Raw genomic sequence first — 14,067 nt, 5'->3', positions numbered from 1 at the left:
CTAACAATAAAGCTTCTCCAGGCTTCTAGCTTTTATACGACGTCATCGACGACGAACTCGCATGAAATAGGACTAAGAGCCGGACAAAAAGTAGGAAAGAAATATCAGAACAGTCCCTCGAGTGCAAATTTTTGCCTGCCTCCCACCCTTCATGACGGTGCTTGGTTTAATTTTAAGTATTCAATAAACTTGGCCAGGCTCGCAAACAAAGTTCCTCGAGCTTAGCATCAAGAAAACTGCCCAGCAGTGCTCTCACTCTCTCTAGTTTAACCAACAGTATGTTTAAATTAAATTTTTTTCATGCTCGTCAAGAGGCGACCAGCTGTTTGCGAAATTAAAACGAGCACAAAGGAAGGTTGAGAAGTAGGCTTTGATCTCGAACTACAACGCACTAGCAGTTCAAGCAAGAGTTCGTTTAAATATAAGAAGCGATTAAGCACGGGATAAAACGCGAAATTTCACGCCAATGCGGGAATTCTACAATTTCCTTTCTTTTTTTCAAATAACTCGCGAGTTTTTCGCTACGATTTCTATCAGTCTTTCAGGCATTTTTACGGGAAATGAAGAACCTTTTACAATGGCAAAATGCTTATCACAATGAAAGCGACTAAATGAGATTTTTTTACGATTTAAACTATTTTAATCACATGACTGACTTATATATTCTCATAAAAGGCTCGATGAAACGATATAATAGGTGTTTTAGTACCTTTGAAAAATTTTTCAAATTCAGCCTTTAGAAAAATGTAAGTATAAGTAGCTTAACCTCGAATTAGAGAGTATAAGGTACCTCTGTTTACTCGTGCTGTAATATATAGTTTCGTATTTTAACCACTTGCTGAAAACAATTACACACACTAAATTATGAAAACTTATACACAAGAAAAATTTCATAACTTTTTTGGCTCTTGAGCTAAAGTTTAAATTAATTTCGTGGATTAAATTTTCTATTGTGCTCCAAATAAATGTAAGCTATACTACTGCTAAGTCGTATCGTAGTGAAAAACAATTCTTAAGAAAGAAAGAGAGAGAGAGAGTAAAAGAGAGGGTAGTGGCCCCCTTTCGGGGTTCAGTCATGTTGCCTGGACTGTCAACCGGCGAATAAAGTAGAAAATACGCAGCAGCGAATGTACACGAAGCAGCAGTACTAGAAACTTTTCTGCGGTTTCTTGGACAGCTTCGGCGACTTATTACGAGTCTCTTTGCTCAAGGCACTCTTGGAAATTCTCCCGGGAACTGATGTTGGCACAGGTATACAGAGGTATCCCATGGCAGTGAGAGCAGCAGCCGCGTGACAAGCTGACGCGAGTCGACGCGCCGACAAGAGACGCAACTTTTTTGAGCTTGAAATAATGTGATCGCACCACACGCTATGTTCCCCCTCCCGCAGAATTTATAGTGACGTATAATTAGTCGTCATTCCACGTAAAGGAGCATATTTCATCGCGATAAATTAAGCTTTTATTGGTACTTTTTCTATGTATAAGTTATTTTCTAAATCATTTTTCATAAATGCCCATTGTAGTTCGTTTCATTATATTGTGATTTTTCGAAATTTATTGGTATAGATATTGGTACTTATTGTCAGCTGTAACAACTTACGTCATCTACACATGGTCCAAAATGACCTATAGTTCACTAATAAGTGAATAAATCTAATGGTGTCATACAATCATATTAGATTTCATTAATCGATTAACACTTGTGTGCAAAAAGAAATGAAACTTATTTCAATTTGTTATGACGATCTGACATCTTTTTCGTACTTTATTCGATTTTATAATTAAAAACTAGACGAATTATTCTGAAAATTAATGAGAAAAATCTGTCACATACCTATGCACAATGTCTCTGGAATGCATGTGCTGTAATGCTGCAGCCAATTGACGAGCATAGATCCGTGCGGTCGCTTCGTCTAGTCGACCAGATGGCTGATTTCTCACGTGAGTGCACAAATCACCACCCGTTGCAAGTTCTATGACGAGGTAATATACTCCTCCACACTGTTGCATAATTAAAACGAACAAGACTGCTAAATTGAATATTTTTTACTATTATTAATTTTAAATTTATTTTTGAGACAAAACTGATGTTGTAGATATTTCTATTTTAATTGTACATGCGACAAAAATTTTATAGAGATCTCGTATGACTCATAACGTTGTTCAATAAAAGTTCCATGTTACTCCCTATCGATTTGATCGGCGTTAACAGATTCAATGGAACTAATTGATTTATACGTTGAAGTTGTAAGTAAGTTGATGAAAAGATGAAAAAACCGGGCTAAAGAAAGAAAGAGAATAGCATGTTGGCGTGGAAAACGTAGTTACAAGATTTATACGTTTTACTAAAAGTACGAGCTCCCACGCATAGCTGGGCGCAGACACAAGCTCACACAGACAGACAGATAAATGAATGAATTCGAAAAAATTGCGAGGAAGTGCGGGAGGAAACGAACGAACGAAAAGGAATTAGGGTGATGGGCGGAGTGGAAAACGCGTGTAGCATTCGGGATGCCAACAGCAGCTAGTGGAAAACGAAACGAGCTCTCGCTGAAAGCATTCGACCAATTTGCTCCGAGAACTGCAAGGCAGCTATACGCTGGGCTAGCACGCCAGGCAGCCAACTTTGCGATACATGTGCATGAGCGTATGTACATGAGTATGAGTGCACACGCATTCGAATAGCTTGGCAATAAGTGCCTATATATAGAAACGTTAAACAACAAAATAAACAATTTATAGTCTGTTTCTCTTTGCCAAAGCACGCAGCCACAATTTTGCTATGTAAATTCGTTATAAGTTTTTTTTCCTCAAGTAAATCGAAATTCTTTGACGAATGATCGGTATTTTCGAAAAGTTGCATTCCCATCTCCCCATTTGCCATCCAGGAATATTCAAATTTTATAGACAACACGATTGTTGCGTCTGTGAACCATCATCGTGTTTCGGTTATATAGTAATATTTTTATATTGAAAATGTTACGGCAAATCATACCATAATCATAAATGCTGCGACTGAGTATGAGAAATTTTTTCGAGTCGTCTACATTTCCAGAAATTGTGGCAAAGTCATAAAAACCAGAAGGCTAGCCACAGACATTAACGAGTATAGCGAAATAAAATAAAGTTATTCAAGAGAAAAGCACGAGAGTTTTATATAAAACTGGGGAAAAAAGAAAACAACAACCGAGCTCGACTTTTAGTTTATTTCTTGTACGAATTATATCTTCTCTTATATGAATTGAACCGTGTATATTGTCTCTACAATGTACTTTCGTACCAAAATTTCCTCGCTATTTTATTCAGCAGCAAATAAAAGGTAATATAATTTTTCTACTATTTCTTTTGAATAAAGTGTAAGAGCTATGATGTGGAAATGATACGAGGTACGATTTGAATATCTGCATGAAATTATAAGGGCAGTAAGTGATTTTACCTTTTATTTTCTTTGAAATAATACTTGCTACAAGTTTTTGCATTCAAATCAAAAAATGGGCTAGCAATGAAGATTCTTAAAAAATTATTCATTTTCCTACTTATTATCACTGAGTTTTTGTGACAACTTGCTTTCATCTGTTTATAAAATGCACGTTTACAAGCTAAAGGATGATATAATGAAAGCTAACGATACGACGCATTCATCATTGTACATTGTACTCGTCATTCGTAACGTCGGTAGGAAATGTTCTTTCTGCGCTCGAAGTGAGTCTCGCGAGCTTTGCTAGTGTAGGCACAGAAGCACAGCACCTACAACGAGCAGCATCGCTCGTGCATCCTTTTAATTATACTTTTTTGCTTACCTTGTATATTATTACAGGCTTTGAATTTTTAATTACAAAGTTACTTTTTTACCTTTGCATCCACTGAGAATTGTATTATGAAAAGCTCACGCGGGGTACATGGAAGGTCGAAAAACTATGCGGATTGTCATGCGCACTCATGCACGATTAAAATGACAGCAAAACAAGTGAAAAGTTGCCTGTGCGCGTCGCTGGTAGCTCTGCTGCTCCTTTTCCAATGTGGATTCGCAGAGCAGCGTAAAAACAATGACGGGCGACAAGTTGGACGAGAGGCGCAAGGCACGAAAAAAGTCTCTTTCGCCCAATGCAAATACCTATCGCGAGAGCTTTGAAGGTCTGCTTGCGGACATGCGAGCGCATGCAGAGGTATGCGTGCTCATAAACTGTACGCGCGCACAGAGAAAGAGGGAAAGCGAAGCAGCATTTTTGTCCGCATTTTTTCATCTTACTCACTGACGACCCATGTGTTACATACTCAAAATTGACGTCAAGCTCATTGCTCAAAATTCTAGCTCAACCAAAGCTACTTTTAAAACATACCCTGTCTCAATGTTTGATTTGAATTGCATGCACGCGTCAAGTAGCTTGTTTTGTATCTTCCCCTGAAAAGCTCAACATGTACAAAATACAAACGACTGCACTGAAAATTGTATACATTTCTATTCGTTTAGTTTTCAAGGTATATATCATTTATAGTAGCTGTATTAAACTTGAGTTCTCATTCAGTTCGACCTTCAAGAAATATAAATAACCAAAATTTACCTGAATGGTCTCATATAATTTGACGATATTTTGATGATGCAACATCGAAAGCAATTTGGCCTCTCTGGTCAGATTTTTTATAACGTATTCTTGATTAATTTTATTGGTATCGATGACTTTTACAGCTACCTGAAATGATAATAAAATCAAATTAAATGATGTTTCGAATATGAATTCATCAGAAAAAAGCAGTTTTCGTTTTAATCATTAAATATGCGTTTCACTGAAAATTTCAAGTCCAATGCACTCTCGTGCGATACGTTCGTGCGCGCGTGTACACGTTGACTATATTGAACGAGAAGTTTGAAATTCATTTTTGCATAGTGCAATGCGTTATTATAAAACCGCTGAAAAACGTATCCGTAGAAAGGAAGTCACGCTAACGGCGTGGCTGAGGCACACACTGTTTAATATTTGAAAGTACATGGAGGGGTGGTTTCATTTAAAGCTCGCGAGTACGGCGACATGCGTGGAGTTGGAAAAGCTTCTGCATGCGCACGATAAATACGGGCCACACCAGCGCCCCGTGTATATATATTTACATCAATTCTGCGTGTATTCGTCGCTTCAATTATTTAGCAACACAACATTTTTGTACAGTAAGAGCAATAGCATCGCAGCTTTTGGTATCATTATATTAATAACGAGCGCAACACAAGGAGCTGTCTTTGCTAGATGCCCGCGTGCGTGGCATCGATTAGTAGCATCGCACGCGCACACTGCTATCTTGTGCGTAACGCAGCGTCGAAAGTTCAGCGCTGCCATACACCACGCGAGGAGGTCTTTGAATTACGGCGTGTTTATGCTTTGATGTCGCAATCGCTCTCCCTATGCAAGCGCCAACAACTCCCCTTTGAAGACAATTAATAATTCAGCTCGTTGCGATTAACTTTCAATGAGGACTACGCGGACGTTTCTAGACACAGCACTCGCAAATGTTTCATCAGTGCTTTAAGCTGGCGTTTCCTATACATCATGACGACGGGATGATTTAGATTTTCGTCTGCGTCCGATGTAACTGGACATGCTAATGATTTCTGCAGATACCCCTCTGCGCTACGGATGACATGCCTTATTCATCTTCCATGAATTATGAAGTTCGCATACGTATACGGCTCAAAAGCCAGTTTCGGAATTATACTTACGTATAGGTGTGCGCAGGCTCAGTCTTATACGGTAATACGTTCAATGATGCGAACTTTACGGGGGCCATACTCGCGCCTGGAATACCGTACATATCGCATGATTTAATTGTATTACGTCAAGTGTACATCGAGCAATAAAGCTCGAGACTTGATAACGTCGACTGCAGTTTAGCAGTACTCTGTCGACGGCATATAAGTGGAAAAAATTACTCGTAAAATGTAGAGTATCACAAGTTGAGTTATACGATCGTTTGAAGTGATAACATTTTTTTCGTCCTAAAAATGAAAATTTTAATACCTTTAAAGCTCCCGAACCGAACTCTCATGCGCACGGGCTCGTTTGCACGTAGAAATTAATTGAATAAATACTACAGAATAAACCAACAACATAACTTAAATATCAGCTCAAGGACCGAAAGATCAAACGATTTCCAGTATTTCATTTGAGCCTGGTCATAGTAATAAGTGTGAAAAAAGTCTTGTTTTTGCATCTTTCATTAAAAATATACTATGAATATAAATTTCCAAACAAATTTAGAGACACATTCTTAGAAAGAAAAGAACTTCGTCCGTTACTAGTACATAATTATTTCAATCGGAATATGTTGTTTTTATTTTGTGAATTGTAAATATAGTTTATATTTGCATGTATTCTAAAATGAATCCATGTTAATTTGCAAACTGTAATATCAATTTTTTTAAATTTTAGGTGGAGTGGACATATAAGACTCATATTATTGCGAAAGTATTATAATTGATAAATTTTGATATTGTGAAGAAAGCTGTAGAACCACGCCTGCACTAGCTTGAGTCAGATAAGGATTTCGGCATATATGATGAAAATGAGCTATAAGATGCTAGAAAAATGGAAGGTAGAATGTATAATGATTGCTCGACGTTTTGTTCTCTCTTTTCTAGATGAGGACAGAAAATCCATTAAATTAATGCAGTTCGTGCGATTGATATCCGTAAAAGCTAGAACACAGTGTAGCAAATATACTAATCTTTTATTGTGTATGAGGAGTGTCTCCTGCACTTGATAAAAATGACATTATTATTATGTGTTTATATCTAGCAATATTAAAATTCTTGTGTGCGTGCTCAAATATATTATATACACAAAGAGGAAATATGTACTTCTGACATCATTGTTTCAAATGATACATGAAAGTTCAATTTAAAGTACATAAATTTAACATGATAAATGAGCATAATTAAGTACAACTACCGATGAAAATTTTTTATTTTCATTCGATCATAAAATAATGATATTTATTTATTTGATTAAGATTTTTATTGATAAGAAAGTTGTCAAGTGGCAAAATTTAGAAAGCTACCAAAAAAATTAAAAAGATATTCCACGGTGACTGCCTACTTTTCTGTGCCCAAATTCAGCCCTTTTAGAGCTGTTTGATCTGTTATCCACACGTGAAAACAATTTTTGTAGATTGTGCGATCCACACGATATTATTGTGTCGAAAGATTAACTCATCATTCTGATGGGAAATTGCCTCCGATTTCTGACGGTGAAGTCAGATTTCCCGAAATTTCCCGTCTCCTCGGGAAAAGGAACAGCTCGGGAAATTCAGCTTGAAATTATTTTTAAGTGGTTTCGATAGAATTTACAGAAATATAGAGAGAAAAAGATAAACATTTGAACAAATGATATAAAAGCTCGTGAAAAATTAAATAAGTATATTATGACTACTCTGATAAAGGAGTTAGAAAAAATCGTTTATGCAATAGTATGACGAAAAATGTCTTTTTTCGCACATTTTTTAGTGCGCAAAAAGCGTTTTTGGACACTTATGTGCGGTAAAATGCCCCATTTTGGACACGGGTGTGCGGTAAAACGCCTCATTTAAATGAACGTATTTTTCGCCTACTATTGCATAAAATTTTGTATGCAACACGTGCCCAGCTTTTTGCGCACAGTGTGCGGAAAAAACACCCACTCGTGCCGGCATAGCCGGCACTCGTGTCTTTTTCCGCACACTCGTGCCCAAAAACGCCTTTTGGGCACTTGTTACATAAATAACTATTAATGCGTTATTTTATACACAGTTAATAATCTGATATTATTATTCTCTGCTTCATAAAAAAGTCTGCCATAAAATTGAGCATTTTCAAGGATCCCAGAAACTTAAGTTTTAAACGTTAGAATGATTCAATGAATGCAAACGAGATATCGCATGATAAATATTATTACGCAGTAATTGAAATAGAGTTTTCCAATAGCTATACATTTGATTTTCAATATTCCATTTGAATTTCTCTTCGGTGGCTGCAATCCACGCATATTAAACTTTATGATTATCAATTTTGTCAATGAACGTGCTCTGTTATCACACAGTATTTCTATTGTGCGAAACATTGAAGATATAATATATACATTATTAGTAATGTGAAACTATACTAAATGGGGCTTATCAAAAACATGAAAAGGATATCTGGTAGTTTCATGAGTAACTATAGCTACTTCGTTTTATAATTATGCTTAGGGGGGAAAACAATATCTTTTTCCAAGATTTTGCCAACGTGAGTCACCGATTTGGATGCGCATTTAGTATAGTCAAGCATATATTGCTGGTGGTGTGATGTCGAGCTTAGACATTTTTCATGTTTTTTTCTAGCATTGGAATGCATACTCACGAGTAGTCATTAATTGGTTTATATTGAATAGTTGCTGATCGGTACGATTCGAAGAAATCACTGACTCCTTTCGAGCACAAATATACATAATGTAGAATGTACTTATCACGACACAATTGAATAAAGTAATATGTACGATATCTTATTGATGAGGTCTTAATTTACCATGGTAACTTTTCCTGTTCGCGTAAATTTTCTTTGAATACCGATTTTTTTTAATGCAATTTAGATTTAATGAGTCAAAAAAAAAAAAAAAATGAATTACATATCGATTTCAACTAGAGAAATTGCTTTTGTTTGACCATATGAATTCATGTTCACATAAAGAAAAAAAAATATATGATATTGATCTGAAATTCAGGTAATCATACGTAAGAAAATATATTTTTGAAAGGAGAAGACCAGTAACAAAAAGATAGGGGCTGAGGCAAATAACGATAGTTTTCGGTTATCTTTAAAGTTTTCCTAACTTGTTTTCGATGTCACGAAATTGTCTTATCTCCCCTGATTGATAATGCAAAGTTTTGTCGAGTTATAAAATGCGCGATGCCCAAGAGTCAATGTGTGGTGATACCCTATGATTTTTATCGAGATATATACAATCTTATGCAATTATTTTATCTGCATTTATGTTTGCATTGCTCTGAGAAAATAGATTTATATAATATGCGAGATAGCACATGTAGTTGAATTTCATCGTTGCAAAAATAAACACTGATACCTTACGGCAAACCACATTTTTTTATGATTGTAAGTTCTTGGAAAAAAAATATTGAAACACGATTATTTGTGTTTTAATGTATAAAGCAGTACTCGCTGAGACATTACACGATTATTTTCATGTCAAAAAAATGAACAATCGAAATCTTGAGTCTCGCATTAAATTTATTATCTCAAAAAAATATGTGTCCTGCGTCACGTTTGTAATGTTTCCTTGTAAGTGCAGCGAGTATTGAACTTTGCACCTGGTATACGTGGTCTTATGCGCATTGCGACCAGTTTTGAGTGAGATATCGTATAACCTACATATACAGTTATTACTCTTTGCAGCTGGCTGTGCACATGTCTCGCTTGGGTACGCGGCAATGATGATCCGCGGTAACAGTCACGCGTTTAGTTTCTGTATGTTTTGTAGCTCGCGCGCGCTCTACATTCGAGAACTGACAAAGTTCAGCCTCCTCTACGCTAGTAACGGAGAGCGGCTATTAAAGCTTCTGCACCAACTCTCTCTTCAACTACTGCCACTGTGTTTACATCGCTGCGTATGTGTGTATATAATGATGGCGTTTCAATCAGAAAGTTTTTAATTAAAAAGCCTGCTAAACGATGCTGCTCCTTTTATCCTCAGCAGTACAAAAAACGAGTAGGGAAAATTTTTGATGTTCCCGCGCGGCAGGTACATTTTTGTTAACTCTAAATATTTTTCGGGCGTCGAAAAAGTTTTAGAAAAGTTCAGTCCATTGTGGAAACTATTGGAAATTTTTTAATTCGTTGGTAAAACAAAATTTCAATAAGATAAACAAATTTCGAACGGAACTTTAGGCATCAACGAGTAGTTGCACAGACACGCGCACAGCCAACCACGCGTGCTCGGCTGCAAAGTTTCGGGTGCGATGACAATGACAATGTATGCCGTAATGCGGTTACAGCAAGAATGTGGCTTGAATAAGTGTTTACTTGAATAATTGTACAAGCGAGAGCGAATCAGCCCAATGAGTACGCCGTATAGAGTTTAGAACTAGAAGATACAGAGGAGCAGAAAGTGCAGAGATACACATACTTAATACCTCAACATAGCTCTAATTGTAGCCACACGAGAGTATGTGTATGTGTGTGTGTGTGTGTGCGTCAGTGTGGGTGTATATCCAAGAAGTTCTATGCGTCGTCGAGAGAGCGAGAGAGTATATTGCGCCCGACAAACATATACCTAGGCCGAGCTGGAGAAACGACGCGGCAAGGTATAGCGGTAGCTAAAACGTGCAGCTCGCAGAATGGGTACCAGTGTTCTGAATAAGCATTACCTTCTGCTCTCTTGCCGAGAAGATGTTTCTTAGCTGAATACGCATACACACGGAGCTGCCGTGGCTTGAATGGCTTGTCGAGACTATATTGCCACGGCGTGGTGGAGAAGTAAAATATACAAGGGGAGAGTCGTGTGTGGATCCAGAGAGGACCAAAATGCCTTTAGGACACATGAAATCGTACCGAGCTATACGCCAAGCGTAGCCTTTATATATACGCGCACACATACGTGTAGCGGGATAAACTTTATGACTGCTGTTCCATGCGCGCACTCGAGCTTTGTTTAACTCGACGGCAGGCAGCGACGGCAGCTCGATTGAGTTTAACCAAGCTGTTTTATTTATGCTCATTTGCACTGCGTCTAACGACTTAATCACTGGGATTAATTCTGCTCGAACGGGTCTAAATTGCATTTTTATATAGTGTGCATTGGTGCACGATCATGGCTTGGCCTAGTTTTCAAAAAACGTGGTCATTTCAAAGGGAAATATTTTAATTTGTAAAATCTCATAAGCGAAGATATTTTTTTTCTAAGAAAAATGAAATCATCGTTGTAATGTATACTACATTCGAACACTAGTCTTCTTGCCCTTGAAAGTGGAAAATTTTACTTGAATCTTTCAAAACCCATTACTTCGTCCATGAAACCTTTCCAAAGGTAAAAAAAAGTATTTTCTTTTTCAATGGTCACTTCACGACCCATTAAAGTCCTTCGTTCTTTGAAAAACTCTGCACTGGCGTGGAAATTATTTCAATGTGTTCCTATTCAATAAAGTCTTTCACGAATGGATTAAAAAGGTCCTATACTCTCTAATAAAAAAAAAGAAAAAAAAGTCGCAAGACCTCTTCAGTCCCACATCGACGAGTAGTAGTGCAAACATTTCAGTCGAGCTATTCGATTATCAAGAACGAGAGAGAGAGAGAGAGAGAGAGAGAGAAAGAGCGTCTGTGTGTGCGTGTGCATGTGGATGTAGGAACGCTCGACACACTCTGCCAGGGACACGCGTAATATATAATATGTGCGTAAAAAAGTCCATTGACTTGGCAAAGAGCGCGACGCTGTATTCTCTTCATGTATGCGAAAAAAAAGTAAAAAAAAAAAAGAAGAGTGTATAGAGGGGAAAAAAAATTTATACATTTGATGAAACGGACACTTTTTACAGCAAAGGTATACAAAAATATAGTATGGGTGTAGCTTCGTTTCGGAAATTGCGATTTCTGACAAAGTACATAAAAGCGCAAGTTTTAAACGTGAAAAATTACCTTCGCAAACAAACTATATTTCAAAAGTAGTTCTCAATAACTTTGGTATTATGTTCAAATTTATTTTAAGGATTATTGTCTTCAAAAGTTGAAGTATGATTTTAGATACAGTACGCGTTATCATCGTTGAATTCAATCAATGGAAAAAAACACGTGGTACTTGCGTATTTAAGAATTTAGTTTAATGTTATCAAGATGTCCCCTTTCAAAAGTCAGACTGGCATGGCCTCACTGTTACTGATCTTATCATACTGTGAAATAAGCGCTACGAAAATTTTTCCTGTTTAGGCGAAAAGGCGTTCGCCTTTTCAGACTGTTTATTTTCAAAGTGGCAGTATTTTCTATGCCCACCCTCGTACACATCGTATATCCACTCATAAACTACTGGATTTATTCCGAAGTTACGAAATTTATGAGTCTGTTATTCATTGACCTATGCTAGGATTTTCGTAAACGTTATGTCACAGCTGTTATTGTTGCAGTCTTGGTTCCATTAGGATGAAAAAGTGCCTCTTCACGCATTACTTTTCTGGTGCCGATGCGAGGTCAGCAGCTTTTATGGATTCAATTTTTTTTGTATAAAAAAATGCGTACTATAAAAAGATTGCAATCTTGCGGTGTGAAATGATCGTTGTTCTACTGAAATTAATTTTTCAGGTAGGTACCCAAAATTATTTTGTAGGGTACGAATGACTTTTTCATTATTGTATAAATTTTAAATGATATTAATCTAAATATTATCGATAAACCATGCATACAAACCGAAAAGAAAATCATTTCGAAAAATAAGGATTTGTAAAAACGTCGTTAGCCACCATTTTTGTGTCAATAACTCTATTTATTCGGCATGTTACATTATTTCGAACATTTCACGTTTTGTACATCTCGTTTGTATACTTGTGTTCGTATGATTACATAGAGCTTCAAGTTCGCATATACATACATTCACACGTTAACTTTAATACTCGGTTAACGCATGTGAGCTCGGTCCATTGATATTCAACTCAAAGCCAGTTTCAGCAGGGCGCAGTGTCATCCTAATGAATTTGACAGTTGAAACTGCAGCTAACTAGCTCTTCGAGAATTTTGCGTGCTCACATACCCACACGCTCATGCAGATATAAAAAAAATCCGGCACGTTCGTTGAGATTTTACATGTTCTTTTTTTTCCACCAACCATCGACCATCGGCCTGTATCCTGTAGGCAAAAACATCGTGGATAACTGTTAGAGACGTCCAATCTACTGTTATTCCAATCAAAAAAGTTTCGATGCCAGAGTACATCCGTGTATTCATCGAACGAAAGATGAATACGAGCATTGAATGAAAAAGAATTTGCGATTAAAACAAAATGACTATGATTACAACTTGAAATTTTAGTTTTTACAAAAATTATGATATTAAACGTATATCTATGAAAGAGGATTTGAGTATAAAAAAGTAAAATTTTTTTTAAATAATTAAAACGCCATATTGCCGCTTAATTGTCGTTTATTGTGTTATTTTGAATTTCTACACCTTTTCAAAAAATACTTAACATAAATGGAACATTGTCTAATTTTTTGCCAGATAATAATAATAAATAGTATCAGTAGAGGTTATAAAAGGTAGTTGAAGTGTGAGGTATATATAAGCTTATAAGCATCTACTCTTGTGCGTGTTATGCAAATGATTTCTGAGGATTGCACATGCATATACTTTTGGAATCTGGTAATGAATGAATAAAATCTAAATTCCAAAGTTATTTTCACAGAAAACATAGCTTTCAATAAGAATGAAATAAAAGATATGTTTATCATTAATTTGTCCAGTTTATGTTTTAACATTTGGAATGAACATATTACGATATCGATAGAATCATAAATTCCAGAGCGACTGTACTCTCGCGCATACATAATACAAAAGGTCATAAAAATAATTTTTTTCTTCCGATTATAGAGATTGAGATTGCATAATGTAGAGCCTTACAAATGCTATACACAAGCGTTTCGTGAATCCATAACTTGACTAATTTTAAAGCAACAATATGTTGGTATATATACTTGCGAGAGTGCACAAGATTTTTTGACTCTTTTTCTTTTTTCGCATGCATACGTACGTAGTCACTGTTCACATGTACGGAATAAGTTTAATAAATACTATCAACTGGTTTATTTTTACGATCGCATTATTATATCTCAATATTTTTGTATTTATAGCTCTCTGCTCTTTTTAACTTTTTTGTCGAATGCTACTAAACTTTTTTCTTACCCAGTTACAACATCAGAAGAATTATTCCCTTCCAATTTCAAATGGAATAAATTAATATAGTAGTAACGTATTAAAGTAGTATTTTTACGCTGATATTACTAACACGTTCGTGAAATTCCATGGCTATTATACTACATTCAATATCATCACAATATTCCGGTATTCGTGAAA

General features: G+C 36.3%; 1 protein-coding gene across 1 annotated transcript in view; it reads right to left on the bottom strand.

The window, feature by feature from the left end:
- LOC106652164 (serine/threonine-protein kinase MARK1-like) overlaps positions 1 to 14,067 on the bottom strand; it is an 87,794-nt gene that overhangs the window by 46,173 nt on the left and 27,554 nt on the right. Inside the window, exons 2-3 of the mRNA XM_023459256.1 lie at positions 4,565 to 4,693; positions 1,837 to 2,003 (exon numbers count right to left, since the gene is read on the bottom strand). Of these exons, the coding sequence (XP_023315024.1) occupies positions 1,837 to 2,003; positions 4,565 to 4,693 (296 nt within the window). The remainder of the gene's footprint in view (positions 1 to 1,836; positions 2,004 to 4,564; positions 4,694 to 14,067) is intronic.

This window comes from Trichogramma pretiosum, unplaced genomic scaffold (assembly GCF_000599845.2).
Source record: "Trichogramma pretiosum strain Unisexual culture from Peru unplaced genomic scaffold, Tpre_2.0 scaffold31, whole genome shotgun sequence".
In the NCBI taxonomy this organism is placed as follows: domain Eukaryota; kingdom Metazoa; phylum Arthropoda; class Insecta; order Hymenoptera; family Trichogrammatidae; genus Trichogramma; species Trichogramma pretiosum.
This window is presented reverse-complemented; position numbering and strand designations above follow the sequence as displayed.